This window comes from Corvus cornix, chromosome 19 (assembly GCF_000738735.6).
Source record: "Corvus cornix cornix isolate S_Up_H32 chromosome 19, ASM73873v5, whole genome shotgun sequence".
In the NCBI taxonomy this organism is placed as follows: domain Eukaryota; kingdom Metazoa; phylum Chordata; class Aves; order Passeriformes; family Corvidae; genus Corvus; species Corvus cornix.
Genome location: NC_046348.1, coordinates 867,023 through 878,907, shown reverse-complemented (window position 1 = coordinate 878,907; position 11,885 = coordinate 867,023). Strand labels below are relative to the sequence as shown.

Here is an 11,885-nt window from a genome sequence, read left to right as displayed (position 1 = left end):
GGCCTTGGCAGGGGCTGCCCAGGGAGGTTTGGAGTCTCCATCCCTGGCAGTGCCCAAGGCCAGGCTGGACACTGGGGCTGGGAGCAGCCTGGGACAGTGGGAGGTGTCCCTGCCATGGCAGGGGTGGCACTGGATGGGCTTTGAGGTCCCTCCAACCCAACCCATCCCAGGATTCTGTGATTGTCTGAAAATAGGCTCAGGAAAGGCCCCCACCATCCATCAGCCCCGGACACACCAATGCTCTCCCTGCCACTCCACACCTGTTAGCAGAGCTCTTACACAACATTTGTGTTCTCATCTCCTTCCAGTCAATCTCCACCCTCCCTGCAGCCCTGCACGGCAGCCATGCAGCCCAGGCGCTCGAGGCAAAGCTCCTTTATTTCCCTTCTGCTTTAGAAACTCTGTACAGCCTAAGAAAAGAGGCTGCTTTTAAAAAGAAATGGGATCCCCATCCCAGGAATGCTCCATCCACAGCATCGGGACCACCCCGCCGGACACTGGGCACGTCCAGCCGGACACTGGGCACAGCCAGCCGGACACTGGGCACACCCTGCTGGACACTGGGCACAGCCAGGCGCAGCCTGACAGGGTCTGAAGCACTGGACCTGTTGTTATGGCTGCTGGGATGGGATAGAACTGCTCCTAGCCCTTGCTCCTGCTGGAAGATCCTTGGAGCGGTACCAGGAGCTGCAGCTGGTGTCCACAGGGCGCTGTTACACCATTCCCAAGCCTTGGCTTCTTGGGGATGGGGTTTTACAGGAAATGGCAACGGTGTTTAAAATACCTAAGCCTGAGCAGAGGCCCTAAGGCGACGCTCCCAGCAGGGATCAGGTTTTGGATCCAGGTCCCCCCGCCTGCCCTGATCCAACCCTGTGGGGCTGCAATCCCCTGGCATTTTTCCTTAGGGATGTGGAATGTTTTGCTGCCAGGCTCTCCTTGCACAGGAGCCCAAGGAAGCCTGTGGCCCCACATCCCACCCCAAACATTCCCCACTGAGGAGACCCCAGCACCGCGCCCCCGATGCTGCTGCTGAACCAGTTCTGATTTATCTCGAGGTAAGAACGTTATCAGTATTTTCGTCCAGGAAGCCCTAAAAACAGGAGGGAAGGGTTAAATCCAGGCTTGACCCCCTTCTCAAAGATCAGGATGATCCAGGGGATGGATCCAGAATTGGTGGCAGCCCAAAGTGGAGTCCTGGGAAGCGCAGGGTGCGGCAAGCCCCAGCCCTCAGCACCCCGAGATGTCCCGTGCCTTGTTCTTCCGCTGGAATCTCACATCCAGGGGGTCGAATCCCCGTTCCCTGGCCCCAAAGAGGGCCCAGGGAGGAGTCCTGGCCGTGTACTCGGCCGCTGAGAAGGTCCTGGAGCCGCCGCTCTGCTCGTGCTCCCTGACCAGCTCCTGGAAACGGCCGTAGTCAATCCAGGTCCTCCACTCGCCATCCACCTGGAACTGGAGCAGAGGAAACGGTGAAGGGGCCAGGGAGCACCAAAGCCAGGTTATGGTGGGAGCAGTCGGGTGGGGATGAAGGGGGATCCCAGCTGGGGCTGTGTTAACTGTGCACCACGGGGAGGTGCAGGGTGGAGCCATCCAGGGCTCCTGTACCACACAGCTTTAACAGGGAAACAAAAGGAATCCAGGTGGATAAACACCCAGAGGCAGCAGGGAACTGATTCTCCACCTCTGCTCTGGCCTTGTGAGACCCCCCTGCCCCCCCGAGCTGCTTCCAGCTCTGCAATTCTCAGCACTGGAACAACCTCATCCTGTTGGAGCGAGCCCAGAGGAGGCCACGGAGCTGCTCCCAGGGCTGGAGCCCCTCTGGAGCCAGGCTGGAGCCAGGCTGGAGCCCCTCTGGACCCAGGCTGGGGGTGCTCACCTGGAGAGGAGAAGGCTCCAGGGAGAGCTCAGAGCCCCTTGCAGGGCCTAAAGGGGCTCCAGGAGAGCTGGAGAGGGACTGGGGACAAGGCATGGAGGGACAGGACCCAGGGAATGGCTTCCCAGTGCCAGAGGGCAGGGCTGGATGGGATATTGGGAAGGAATTGTTCCCTGGGAGGGTGGGCAGGGGCTGGGATGGAAATCCCAGAGCAGCTGTGGCTGCCCCTGGATCCCTGGCAGTGCCCAAGGCAAGGCTGGACATTGGGGCTTGGAGAAGCCTGGGACAGTGGGAGGTGTCCCTGCCTCTGGCAGGGGCGGGATGGGATGGGATTTAAGGTCCTTCCAACCCAAACCCACGCCAGGATCCTGGGATGATCTCCATGAGGGCTGCACTGCTTTGCTGGAGCCTTCCAAGTGCCGGATCCTCCCCCACTTCAGCCCCGCTGTCCAGGAGGGAGGCTCCTAAAACGTATCCAGGCCTTCTGCCCTTGCCACTTCCATGGGAATCCCTGGCTGTGGGGAGCTGGGAGAGCCCGGGGGGAAGGTGTGGATTTGGGGCCATGCCCAGGTGCCCCTCGAGGAGGGACCTTGCCAAGGTCACCCCAACCCCATGGGACTGTGACTCCAGGGCAGCACAGCCTGGGCAGCGGCCCAGGAGCAGCACCAGAGCCACGTGCCAAGGACTGGGATGGATTTGGGAGACTCTGGAAAGGAGCAGGAGGGCTGTGCTTGGGAACGGGGGAGATGAAGAGGTGTAATGACACAAATCCTCTTTCCATGTGAAGAATGGCTCCCTTTGACGAGCTGGAGCTGCATTTGTCTCCCAGACCTGCTCTGCTCACTCAGCCCCAGCCTTGGCTGAAGCCTCAGTTAGGATTTATCTCAGCTAAGAGCTTATTGTCCATTTCATCCAAAAAAAAAGAGGGAAAACAGACCAGCTCCTTGGTTATTGTGGATTTTTTCTCCCCCCAAACTTGATGGCTGTGCATTTCAAATGGCACTTGACTTTGTGCCCAAGAGCTAAAAGCTTTTTTGGTTGGAAAATCTGCTGACACCCCTGAAATTCTGCAGTGAGCCGTGGCTGAGGCTCCTCCATCCCTGCCGGAGCCGGGCCAGGAGGGGACACTGCAGAGTGGCAGCACCGGGAGCCAGCCCTGCCATAATCGAGGTGCCCGGGGCTCGTTTGTCCTGTGCCAGGGTGGGCACCAGGAAAGCAGTGGCAGGGGAGACACCGTGCCCCCGTAAAGGAAAAATCCCGATCCCAAAGGGCATCAGAAAGGCTCCTGGAAAAACGACCCGGGTGGCTCCATCCAGAACTCCTCCGTCGCCCTCTGAGGACAGCCCATCCCCGGGACAGAGCAGCAGCTTTTCCACCTTCCCACAGGCTGCCATAAAACCCAGCACACTTCACAGCCTGCCAGCACCAGCTCTCCAAGACAAACAAATCATTCCCAGAATTATCACCCCCGGTTTCTCACCTCATTAAAGCTCACAATTATTTAAGGCTCCCTTTGTTTGACAGGGAAGTGACTGAACTGGAGCCACTCAGCAAAACAAGGAGAAATACTGTGGAGAAATGGCTCTGAACAGGGTCACACGGCTTGGCAAAACCCTACAAACTTCTCCTTTACAATTATTATCCCAAGCTCAGGCTTTAGGAAGGAATTGAGCTGGTTTTAAGTTGCAGGTGAGGCAAGAGATGGGAATAATGGCCTTAAGAGGAAGGAGGGCAGGGCTGGATGGGATCTTGGGAAGGAATTGTTCCCTGGGAGGGTGGGCAGGCCCTGGCACAGGGTGCCCAGAGCAGCTGGGGCTGCCCCTGGATCCCTGGCAGTGGCCAAGGCCAGGCTGGACATTGGGGCTTGGAGCAGCCTGGGACAGTGGGAGGTGTCCCTGCCCATGGCAGGGGTGGCACTGGGTGGGCTTTAAGGTCCTTCCAACCCAAACCACTCCCTGACTCTGGTCCCACAAACAGTGGGACACCAGGCACACACAGCTGAGCCTCTCCACATCCCAATCCATGGGGCTGAAGGAAAACCAGCCCAGGGACACAGCCCTGGGAATAACCGAGCCTTAAATCCCTCAGCAGCTCCGCAGACGGGATCTGGGAACAGCTGCCAGCACCAAAATCCCCGTGAGCTTCAGATGGGAACCAGCAGCAGCCCTGCAGCCCCTGCTCGGGGGCAGGCAGAGGTGTCAGGGCAGAGGGAGCAGCTCCAGAGCCAGCGTGGAATGCCTGGGGATGGGATTCACTGCTCTGCACTCCCCAAGAGGGGCACAACCCAAAGTGCCCCGAGCTGAGCCGAGCAGTGCCACAGCCCACGGCCCCCGTGCTGGCCCCGCTGACCCCGGGCAGTTATTCCAAGGGAAGTTCATGATGGCAGATTTGGGGTTTTTAATCCAGCCCCGCTGCCAGCGGAGCGAGGGCTCCATCCCGGCAGCTCCCATTCCCAGGGATGAACAGCGCCGGGTTATTCAGCACAACGGAGAGCAGCTTTTAATCACTGACACAGGCAGCCCTGCAGAGCCACCTTCCTGCTGGCACGGGATAAGGGGAAGGGGGAAAACCCTCGGGAATTCCACCATTCCGTGCTCACACCTGCTCGAAGGAGGCTGCTCGGCTGCTCAGACACCTCGCCCACACCTGGGGACACCTTGGCCACACCTGGGATCCACCCCATCCCTGCTCTGCTGCAGATCCCAGGATATTCCACCTCTTCGTGACCTTCTGCCCCAAGTTTGGCGCTCCCTGTGATGCTGTCCCTGGATCCGGATGCTGGATCACAAGGACAGCTCCCACTCTCCGAAGGACTGAGGCAGGAAGGAGCTAAACGTGATGGACTCTTTGTTCCTGATCTAACCCTTGTCAGGGGATGTGCAGCTGGGACTGAAGTGCTTCCTCTTCCTCCCTAAATATAGCCGGGATGCTCAGCATGGAATGCTCAGCACGGAACCATCCAGTGCCTTTCCCCAAAGGACAGCCCCAGAGCCTCCCGGGCCCATGCCAGCCCCATGCCATCCCATGCCATCCCATGCCAGCCCCATGCCAGCCCCGCGGTGCCGGCACTGGGCAGGGAAAGGCCAAGTCCCTCCTGGCTGGGATGGTTTCGTGGCTGATGGAGGGGGCTGAGCCCCTCTGGGAGGTGCCGTGGCACCCCCAGCACTGCAGCCACACAGAACTCCAGAGTGGTTTGGGTGGGAAGGGACCTCAAAGCCCACCCAGTGCCACCCCTGCCATGGGCAGGGACACCTCCCACTGTCCCAGGCTGCTCCCAGCCCCAATGTCCAGCCTGGCCTTGGGCACTGCCAGGGATCCAGGGGCATCCCCAGCTGCTCTGGGCACCCTGTGCCAGGGCCTGCCCACCCTGCCAGGGGAGTTTGGGTATGGGAAACGAACTTATGGGATTTGGGTATGGGAAACGAAGCCTCTCCCTTTGTGGGTCACCCTGCCCTGCTGGAGAACACAGCGCAGTCCCAGGCCACACCAGCAGGGAAAGAATGCAGCTGGTGAGGCAAGGGAGGGCTGGAGCACACAGCTGCATCACGAGGGAACGCCTGGATCCAGGGGTGGGCACTCTGCTTGTGCAAGCCTGCTTTAGGCTGGAGGGAGGCAGGTGTTGGTCCCCTCTCCCCGGGAACAGGTGACAGACAAGAGGAAACAGTCCCAGGTTGTGCCAGGGGAGGGTCAGGTTGGATATTAGGGAAAATTTCCTCACTGAAAGGGAGGTCAGGGCCTGGCACAGCTGCCCAGGGCAGGGGGAGTCCCCACACCTGGAATTGTCCCAAAGATGTGTGGATGTGGCACTTGGGGACACGGTGGTGCTGCTGGGCTGACTTACGTTGGACTTAATGACCTTGGAGAGCTCTTCTAACCAATCCCAGGATTCTAAGTCAGGCCTAACAGATGAATTAAGGCAGAAAGGGCAGATGGCAGCACCGTGCTGAGCCCACCCTGCTCATGTCACCCTGTGAGCAGAGACCTCCAGAGAGAGCAGGCACTGGAATTCCCGAGCATTCCCTGAGCTGGCATCCCGAGGTGCCACGGAACTCAGCCCCGGGTCACAGGGATGGAATTCCAGAGCATTCCCTGAGCTGTGCAACCCGAGGTGCCACGGAACTCAGCCCCGGGTCACAGGGATGGAATTCCAGAGCATTCCCTGAGCTGTGCAACCCGAGGTGCCACGGAACTCAGCCCCGGGTCACAGGGATGGAATTCCAGAGCATTCCCTGAGCTGTGCATCCCGAGGTGCCACGGAACTCAGCCCCGGGTCACAGGGATGGAATTCCAGAGCATTCCCTGAGCTGTGCATCCCGAGGTGCCACGGAACTCAGCCCCGGGTCACAGGGATGGAATTCCAGAGCATTCCCTGAGCTGTGCAACCCGAGGTGCCACGGAACTCAGCCCCGGGTCACAGGGATGGAATTCCAGAGCATTCCCTGAGCTGTGCAACCCGAGGTGCCACGGAAATCAGCCCCGGGTCACAGGGAGGAGTCAGGGATTCTGAGACACGGAATCCTCTGTTCTGCCCCAGAGCTGCGGGGTGCCGGTGCCTCAGGCCGGCTGAGGGCAGCAGCAGCAGCACACGGCACAGACTGAACTGGCCACAAATCGGTGCTGGAGAGCCCCAGGGAGCTGGAAAACAACCACCTGCTCCCGGGGGGAAAGGGTTAATGAACAAAATGGGCTGGAAGTGCCGGGAAGTGCTTCGGGACAAGGACAGGGTGGAACACACATGGGAAGCAAATGCAGCCCTGTGGGGCCGAGGGGTTTAGTCCAGAAATGACCAAGATCCTGAATTTCCTGCAGAGGAATCCCCTCTGCACAGCAGCTGCAGCTCCTCCCCGTTCCCAGGAGCTTGCTTGGTCCTCCCGAGGGTGCAGTGACTGTCCCAGGCAGGAAAAGGTCCCTTGGACTAACTGGTACATGAGACAGCTGCTGCTGTGTTGGTATCTCAGCCCATTAGTTCAAAGTGGGGCCACAAGTCCCATTTTTGTGACCGTGGTTTATGGGATTCACTCGAAAGCAAAGAGAATTACTCAAGAATTCAGCACTGCTGCTAAAGAATCGAAGAGGATGGAGCCCAAACACACCAGGCAACTCCCAAAGAGAGATGGAAACCATGGGAAAGCTGGAAGCAGGATGCTGGAAGGGCAGGGAAGAGGAGCTCTCCCGCCCTTGGGAGCCCAGCTGAGCTCAGGGAAGGCTGCACTCGGCCCTGGCTGTCCCCACCCATCCCTGGTAGTGTCCAAGGCCAGGCTGGATGGGGCTTGGAGCAGCCTGGGACAGTGGGAGGTGTCCCTGCCCATGGTAGGGGTGGCACTGGGTGGGATTTAAGGGCCCTCGCCACCCAGACCCTTCTGGGGTTCTGAGGAGTGACACCCATTGCCCCAAAGCTGTGGAAATCCCAGGAACAAATGGATCCTCAGGGCATGGGGAGCAGGGCACAGGGGTTCCTCTCTGGGGTGATCTTCAGGGCTCTCTGAAGGGAACTGGACATCAAACATTTCACTGTGAGGCTCCAGTTTCTCGGGCTGTCTGAGCTCCCTTGGGATCCAAAGCTCTCGGGGGCTGGAGTGAATCCATCACTCCCTGGGTGCTGAGGGCTCCCACGAGCACCTCGCCTGTACTGCAGGCACTCCCAGAGAGCAGCACCCGCTGCTGGCCAGCAGGGAAAGGGATGTGGGTGTGTGTGGGGGGAGCTTTGGAGGCTGAAGGGGGAATCTGTAAGGCGCTGAAGGCCCCAAGTGCCCCAGTTCCCATCTCAGCGCCACCCCGTGACCTCCAGAGAGAGAAAGTAACACCAGACACAAAACCTGCAGTTTGCTCCCCTTAAAATCCCTTTTCTCCCTAAATCCCTGCCCTTAAGAGACTTCGGAGCTCAAGTCCTGAGCTGTCACTCAGCACAAGCGGTGCCAGTCAATGAGTGCCACCCATCCCAGGCAGCAGCTGCAGGATCAGCTATTCCTGACATTCCCAGACTCTTTCCTACAGGCTGGCATTCAATGGCAGCATTGAATTTATCAGGAGTATTGTCTGAACACCTCCAAACTCGGACCTAGGAAAACACAGTGAAGTAAATCACATTTCTTAATGATTTTTGTTTCACTCTTCCTGCAACTCCTTAATTTTTTGAAGACCCCTTTGGTTTTGCAATTACTCGCTGCAGTTTGATCAGTCCCAGAGCACAGCTCTGCAAATAATAGGCACTGACAGATTTTATTCTCCACTAGAGCCTGAAACTCAAAAATTAAACCATAATGGAAATAAATTTATTTTTTATTGGCTATTTTAGCACTGAGGCCAGATTGTTTCCCACAGACACCCTCTGCTAATGGCTGTGGAAGGAGAAGCAGCTGTTGAATTCCTCCTGGGCAGGTACCAATTTATTCTTCTTGCTAATGGTGCTACTTAAATCCTGCCTCAGGAAGGTCTCTGCAATCTGTTTGTTTGCTTTCCTGGCCCTCACAATGCAAAGGGAGATTTTGCTTTCTCAGGAACAGTTGCCAGTGGCAACAGCCAGGAGTGAGACTGTAAATAAAGCCAATTTAAGGTGAGATCAAACACAACCAGTGCCAGGTGTCCTGGTTTTCTCTGCTCCTTCCCAGCTGCTCCCTTTGCAGATTCTGAAGTCGGTTTAGATGGGATATTTGGGAGAAATCCTTCCCTGGGAGGGTGGGCAGGCCCTGGCACAGGGTGCCCAGAGCAGCTGGGGCTGCCCCTGGATCCCTGGCAGTGCCCAAGGCCAGGCTGGACATTGGGGCTGGGAGCAGCCTGGGACAGTGGGAGGTGTCCCTGCCGGTGGAATGGGATGGGCTTTGAGGTCCCTTCCCACCCAAACCATTCCAGGGTTCTACAATTCCATCAGCTGGCACATTATCTATTTCTGCTGTCTTTCCATTAATCTTTTCTGAAGCTCAGAAAGCAACTACGTTCTCGTTACTTTTCATTTCCTGCATCCTTTAAAATGAATTATTTTTCTGGCATTTCACTTGTATTTCATTTAATTTCCCTTCCAGTACTGAAGGGGAGATGGTGACAAACCTTTCCAGCAGGACCTGTTGCAAGGGGTGATGGATTTCAACAGTATCAGGGTCAATTCACATTGGATATAAGATAATATCTTTTACTGTGAGGGTGGTGAGGCCCTGGCAGAGGTTGCCCAGAGAAGCTGCCACAACAACACAGACCCTGAGGGGCTGGAGCGTGTCCAGGGCAGGGAACGGAGCTGGGAAGGGGCTGGAGCCCCAGGAGCGGCTGAGGGAGCTGGAAAGGGGCTCAGGCTGGAGCAAAGGAGGCTCAGGGGGGACCTTGTGGCTCTGCACAAGTCCCTGACAGGAGGGGGCAGCCGGGGGGGTCGGGCTCTGCTGCCAGGGAACAGGGCCAGGAGGAGAGGGAACGGCCTCAGGCTGGGCCAGGGGAGGCTCAGGGTGGGCAGCAGCAGCAGGAATTTCTTCACTGAAAGGGTGCCCAGCCCTGGCACAGGTGCCCAGGACAGGGGTGGAGTCCCCATCCCTGGAGGGGTTTAACAGCCCCATGGATGTGGCACCTGGGGACGTGGGGCAGTGGTGGTAGCCCTGGCAGTGCTGGGCTGGGCACGAAGACCGCAGAGGGCTTTTCCAACCTGAGCGATTCCGCGGTAACTCTGGAGACCAGGTCTGTTAGAACCACACAAGGCAATTGTGCAACACCTCCCCGCAGCAGCCCCGTGCCGTGCCGGGAGTGCCCCTGGGCAACCTCACCTTGCTGTGGGCCATCAGGACGCAGTTGGAGTGCTCGTGCTCGCAGGCGATGCCGTAGTCCGGGAGCAGCCGCGCCAGCTCCTGCACGAAGCTCACGACCTCCCCGTGCCACGGCACGTTGGCCATGGTGAGGCTGCTGGCAGAGCTCTCCCCGCAGTAGGTCACGCCCTGGGGACACACAGAGACCAGGGCGGTCAGCTCAGCCCTCCCGGGCCCGGGCAGTGCCAGCCACAGCGAGCCCCGCGGCTGCCAGCTCCGTGCCCCCTCGCCCCGGATGCCTTGGCGAGGTCACAGGTTTGGAGATGGCATCAGAAGTGGGTCCCTCCCGCAGTGACACATCCCCAAAGCACCGTGCCAGGTGTCCCCAGCAGTGACACGCGGGCTGGGCTTGACCCTGGAGCTCTGCTTTACCACGAGTCCAAGGGGGGATGCTCCTGAGTGACCAAGGGACCTTGGAGAGGGTCAGTGGGGTGGGAAACGTGACGAGCCTGGGAGAGTCTCATGGACAACCAACGCCATGTCACTGTGACACTCCCAGAGATCCTGGCCCTGTGCCACAGGGGAACAAGCTCTGGGCCTCTTCCTTCCGAGCCCAGGCTGGGATTTCTGCCCTGGCCAAGCCCCTCTGCCCCCTCTCTGCCTGGCTCCAGCCCCTCTGCCCCCTCTCTGCCTGGCTCCAGCCCCTCTGCCCCCTCTCTGCCCGGCTCCAGCCCCTCTGCCCCCTCTCTGCCGGGTTCCAGCCCCTCTGCCCCCTCTCTGCCGGGTTCCAGCCCCTCTGCCCCCTCTCTGCCAGTTCCAGCCCCTCTGCCCCCTCTCTGCCCGGTTCCAGCCCCTCTGCCCCCTCTCTGCCTGGCTCCAGCCCCTCTGCCCCCTCTCTGCCGGGTTCCAGCCCCTCTGCCCCCTCTCTGCCTGGCTCCAGCCCCTCTGCCCCCTCTCTGCCCAGTTCCAGCCCCTCTGCCCCCTCTCTGCCTGGCTCCAGCCCCTCTGCCCCTCTCTGCCCGGTTCCAGCCCCTCTGCCCCCTCTCTGCCGGGTTCCAGCCCCTCTGCCCCCTCTCTGCCCGGTTCCAGCCCCTCTGCCCCCCTCTCTGGCTGGCTCCAGCCTCTCTGCCCCCTCTCTGCCTGGCTCCAGCCTCTCTCTCTGCCTGGTTCCAGCCTCTCTGCCCTTGGGCTGAGCTCTTTTATTCCAGTCACAAAATCCCATCAAGCACCAGCCTTTACAGCACAGTTTTATGGATGGTTGTGTCTGGCCTGCCCGTGGGTTTCCCCCTGTGAAGAACCCTTTTACCTCCTGTAAATGGAATTTGCCTCCAGGTTGACGCCTGCTCCCAGGGCCCTGCTCCCAGCTGCCCCATGCTCCCAATCCCTGGTGCACCTGCATTTCCCTGGACATGGCATGTGCAGACACACCTCTGCCAGCACTTTCAACCCCAGCAAGGTGCACACAGTGCTGAGCAGGAGGAGCTGCTGTGAACTGGGAATTGTACAAGTTTGGGAAGCAGCTGCTTTCTCACCCACAGATTTATGAGGGACTTCCCCCATGAAGCTGCCCAGGCACCGTAACTCAGAGCCAGCCTGGAGAAAGACTGCCAGGGCCCCAGGCAGGGAGTGCTCGCCAGGGATGTACACTCAGTTTTATTTAACCCAGCTCTGTAAGTCTGAACCCAGAGTTGAAACAGGCTCGTTCTGTGCTAGTCAGTGCTGTATCAGAGCAGCCAGCCACGCAAATCAGGGGTTTGGATCCCCAAAGTGCAGCTGGAGACACACAGCAATATTCTCCCCACACTCATTATCCAGATTATGATTGGAGCAGCATGAAAAATGTATGAGTACAGAGGGGGAAAATTCTTCAGAAGCTCCAGCGTGATTCATGCTCTCAGTACACTACAAAGGTATCGTTTACAAGCAAAGAAAGTGCAGAGGCAAATGGAATAAGTGAATGCTTGGCTGGCTGATTAATTCCCAGCACAAATCAATGGGAATCAGCTTCCAGCACACCGAAGGAAAGCAGCTTTCAACTTCCCCAACTTCTTCAAACTGGAGTTAATTAACAGCTGATAGCACTTAAAACCCATGCGGAGCTGATGAGGGCGGTCACGTTCTGCTTTGCAGTAATACATGAAGACAGTTATTAAGACATCAGGAATTAAAAAGGGAAAGATCCCATTGTTCACCCAGAGCTCTCTCCCCAACCTCCCTGCAGCAGGAACAGCAACGATGCTGCCTCTTAATTACCTGCTTAATAAGGGTGCTTGGAGCAGCCTAATCCACAGAGC

General features: G+C 58.4%; 1 protein-coding gene across 4 annotated transcripts in view; it reads right to left on the bottom strand.

The window, feature by feature from the left end:
- Positions 1-359: 359 nt before the first annotated feature.
- LOC104695778 (S-adenosyl-L-methionine-dependent tRNA 4-demethylwyosine synthase TYW1-like) overlaps positions 360-11,885 on the bottom strand; it is an 88,559-nt gene continuing 77,033 nt past the window's right edge. For 3 of the 4 annotated variants that reach the window (XM_039562816.1, XM_039562818.1, XM_039562817.1), the window contains exons 16-17: positions 9,613-9,780; positions 360-1,449 (exon numbers count right to left, since the gene is read on the bottom strand). In XM_039562816.1, coding sequence (XP_039418750.1) covers positions 1,228-1,449; positions 9,613-9,780 — 390 coding nt within the window. In that variant the 3' untranslated portion in view covers positions 360-1,227. The remainder of the gene's footprint in view (positions 1,450-9,612; positions 9,781-11,885) is intronic. The other variant, XM_039562819.1, reaches the window with a different exon arrangement.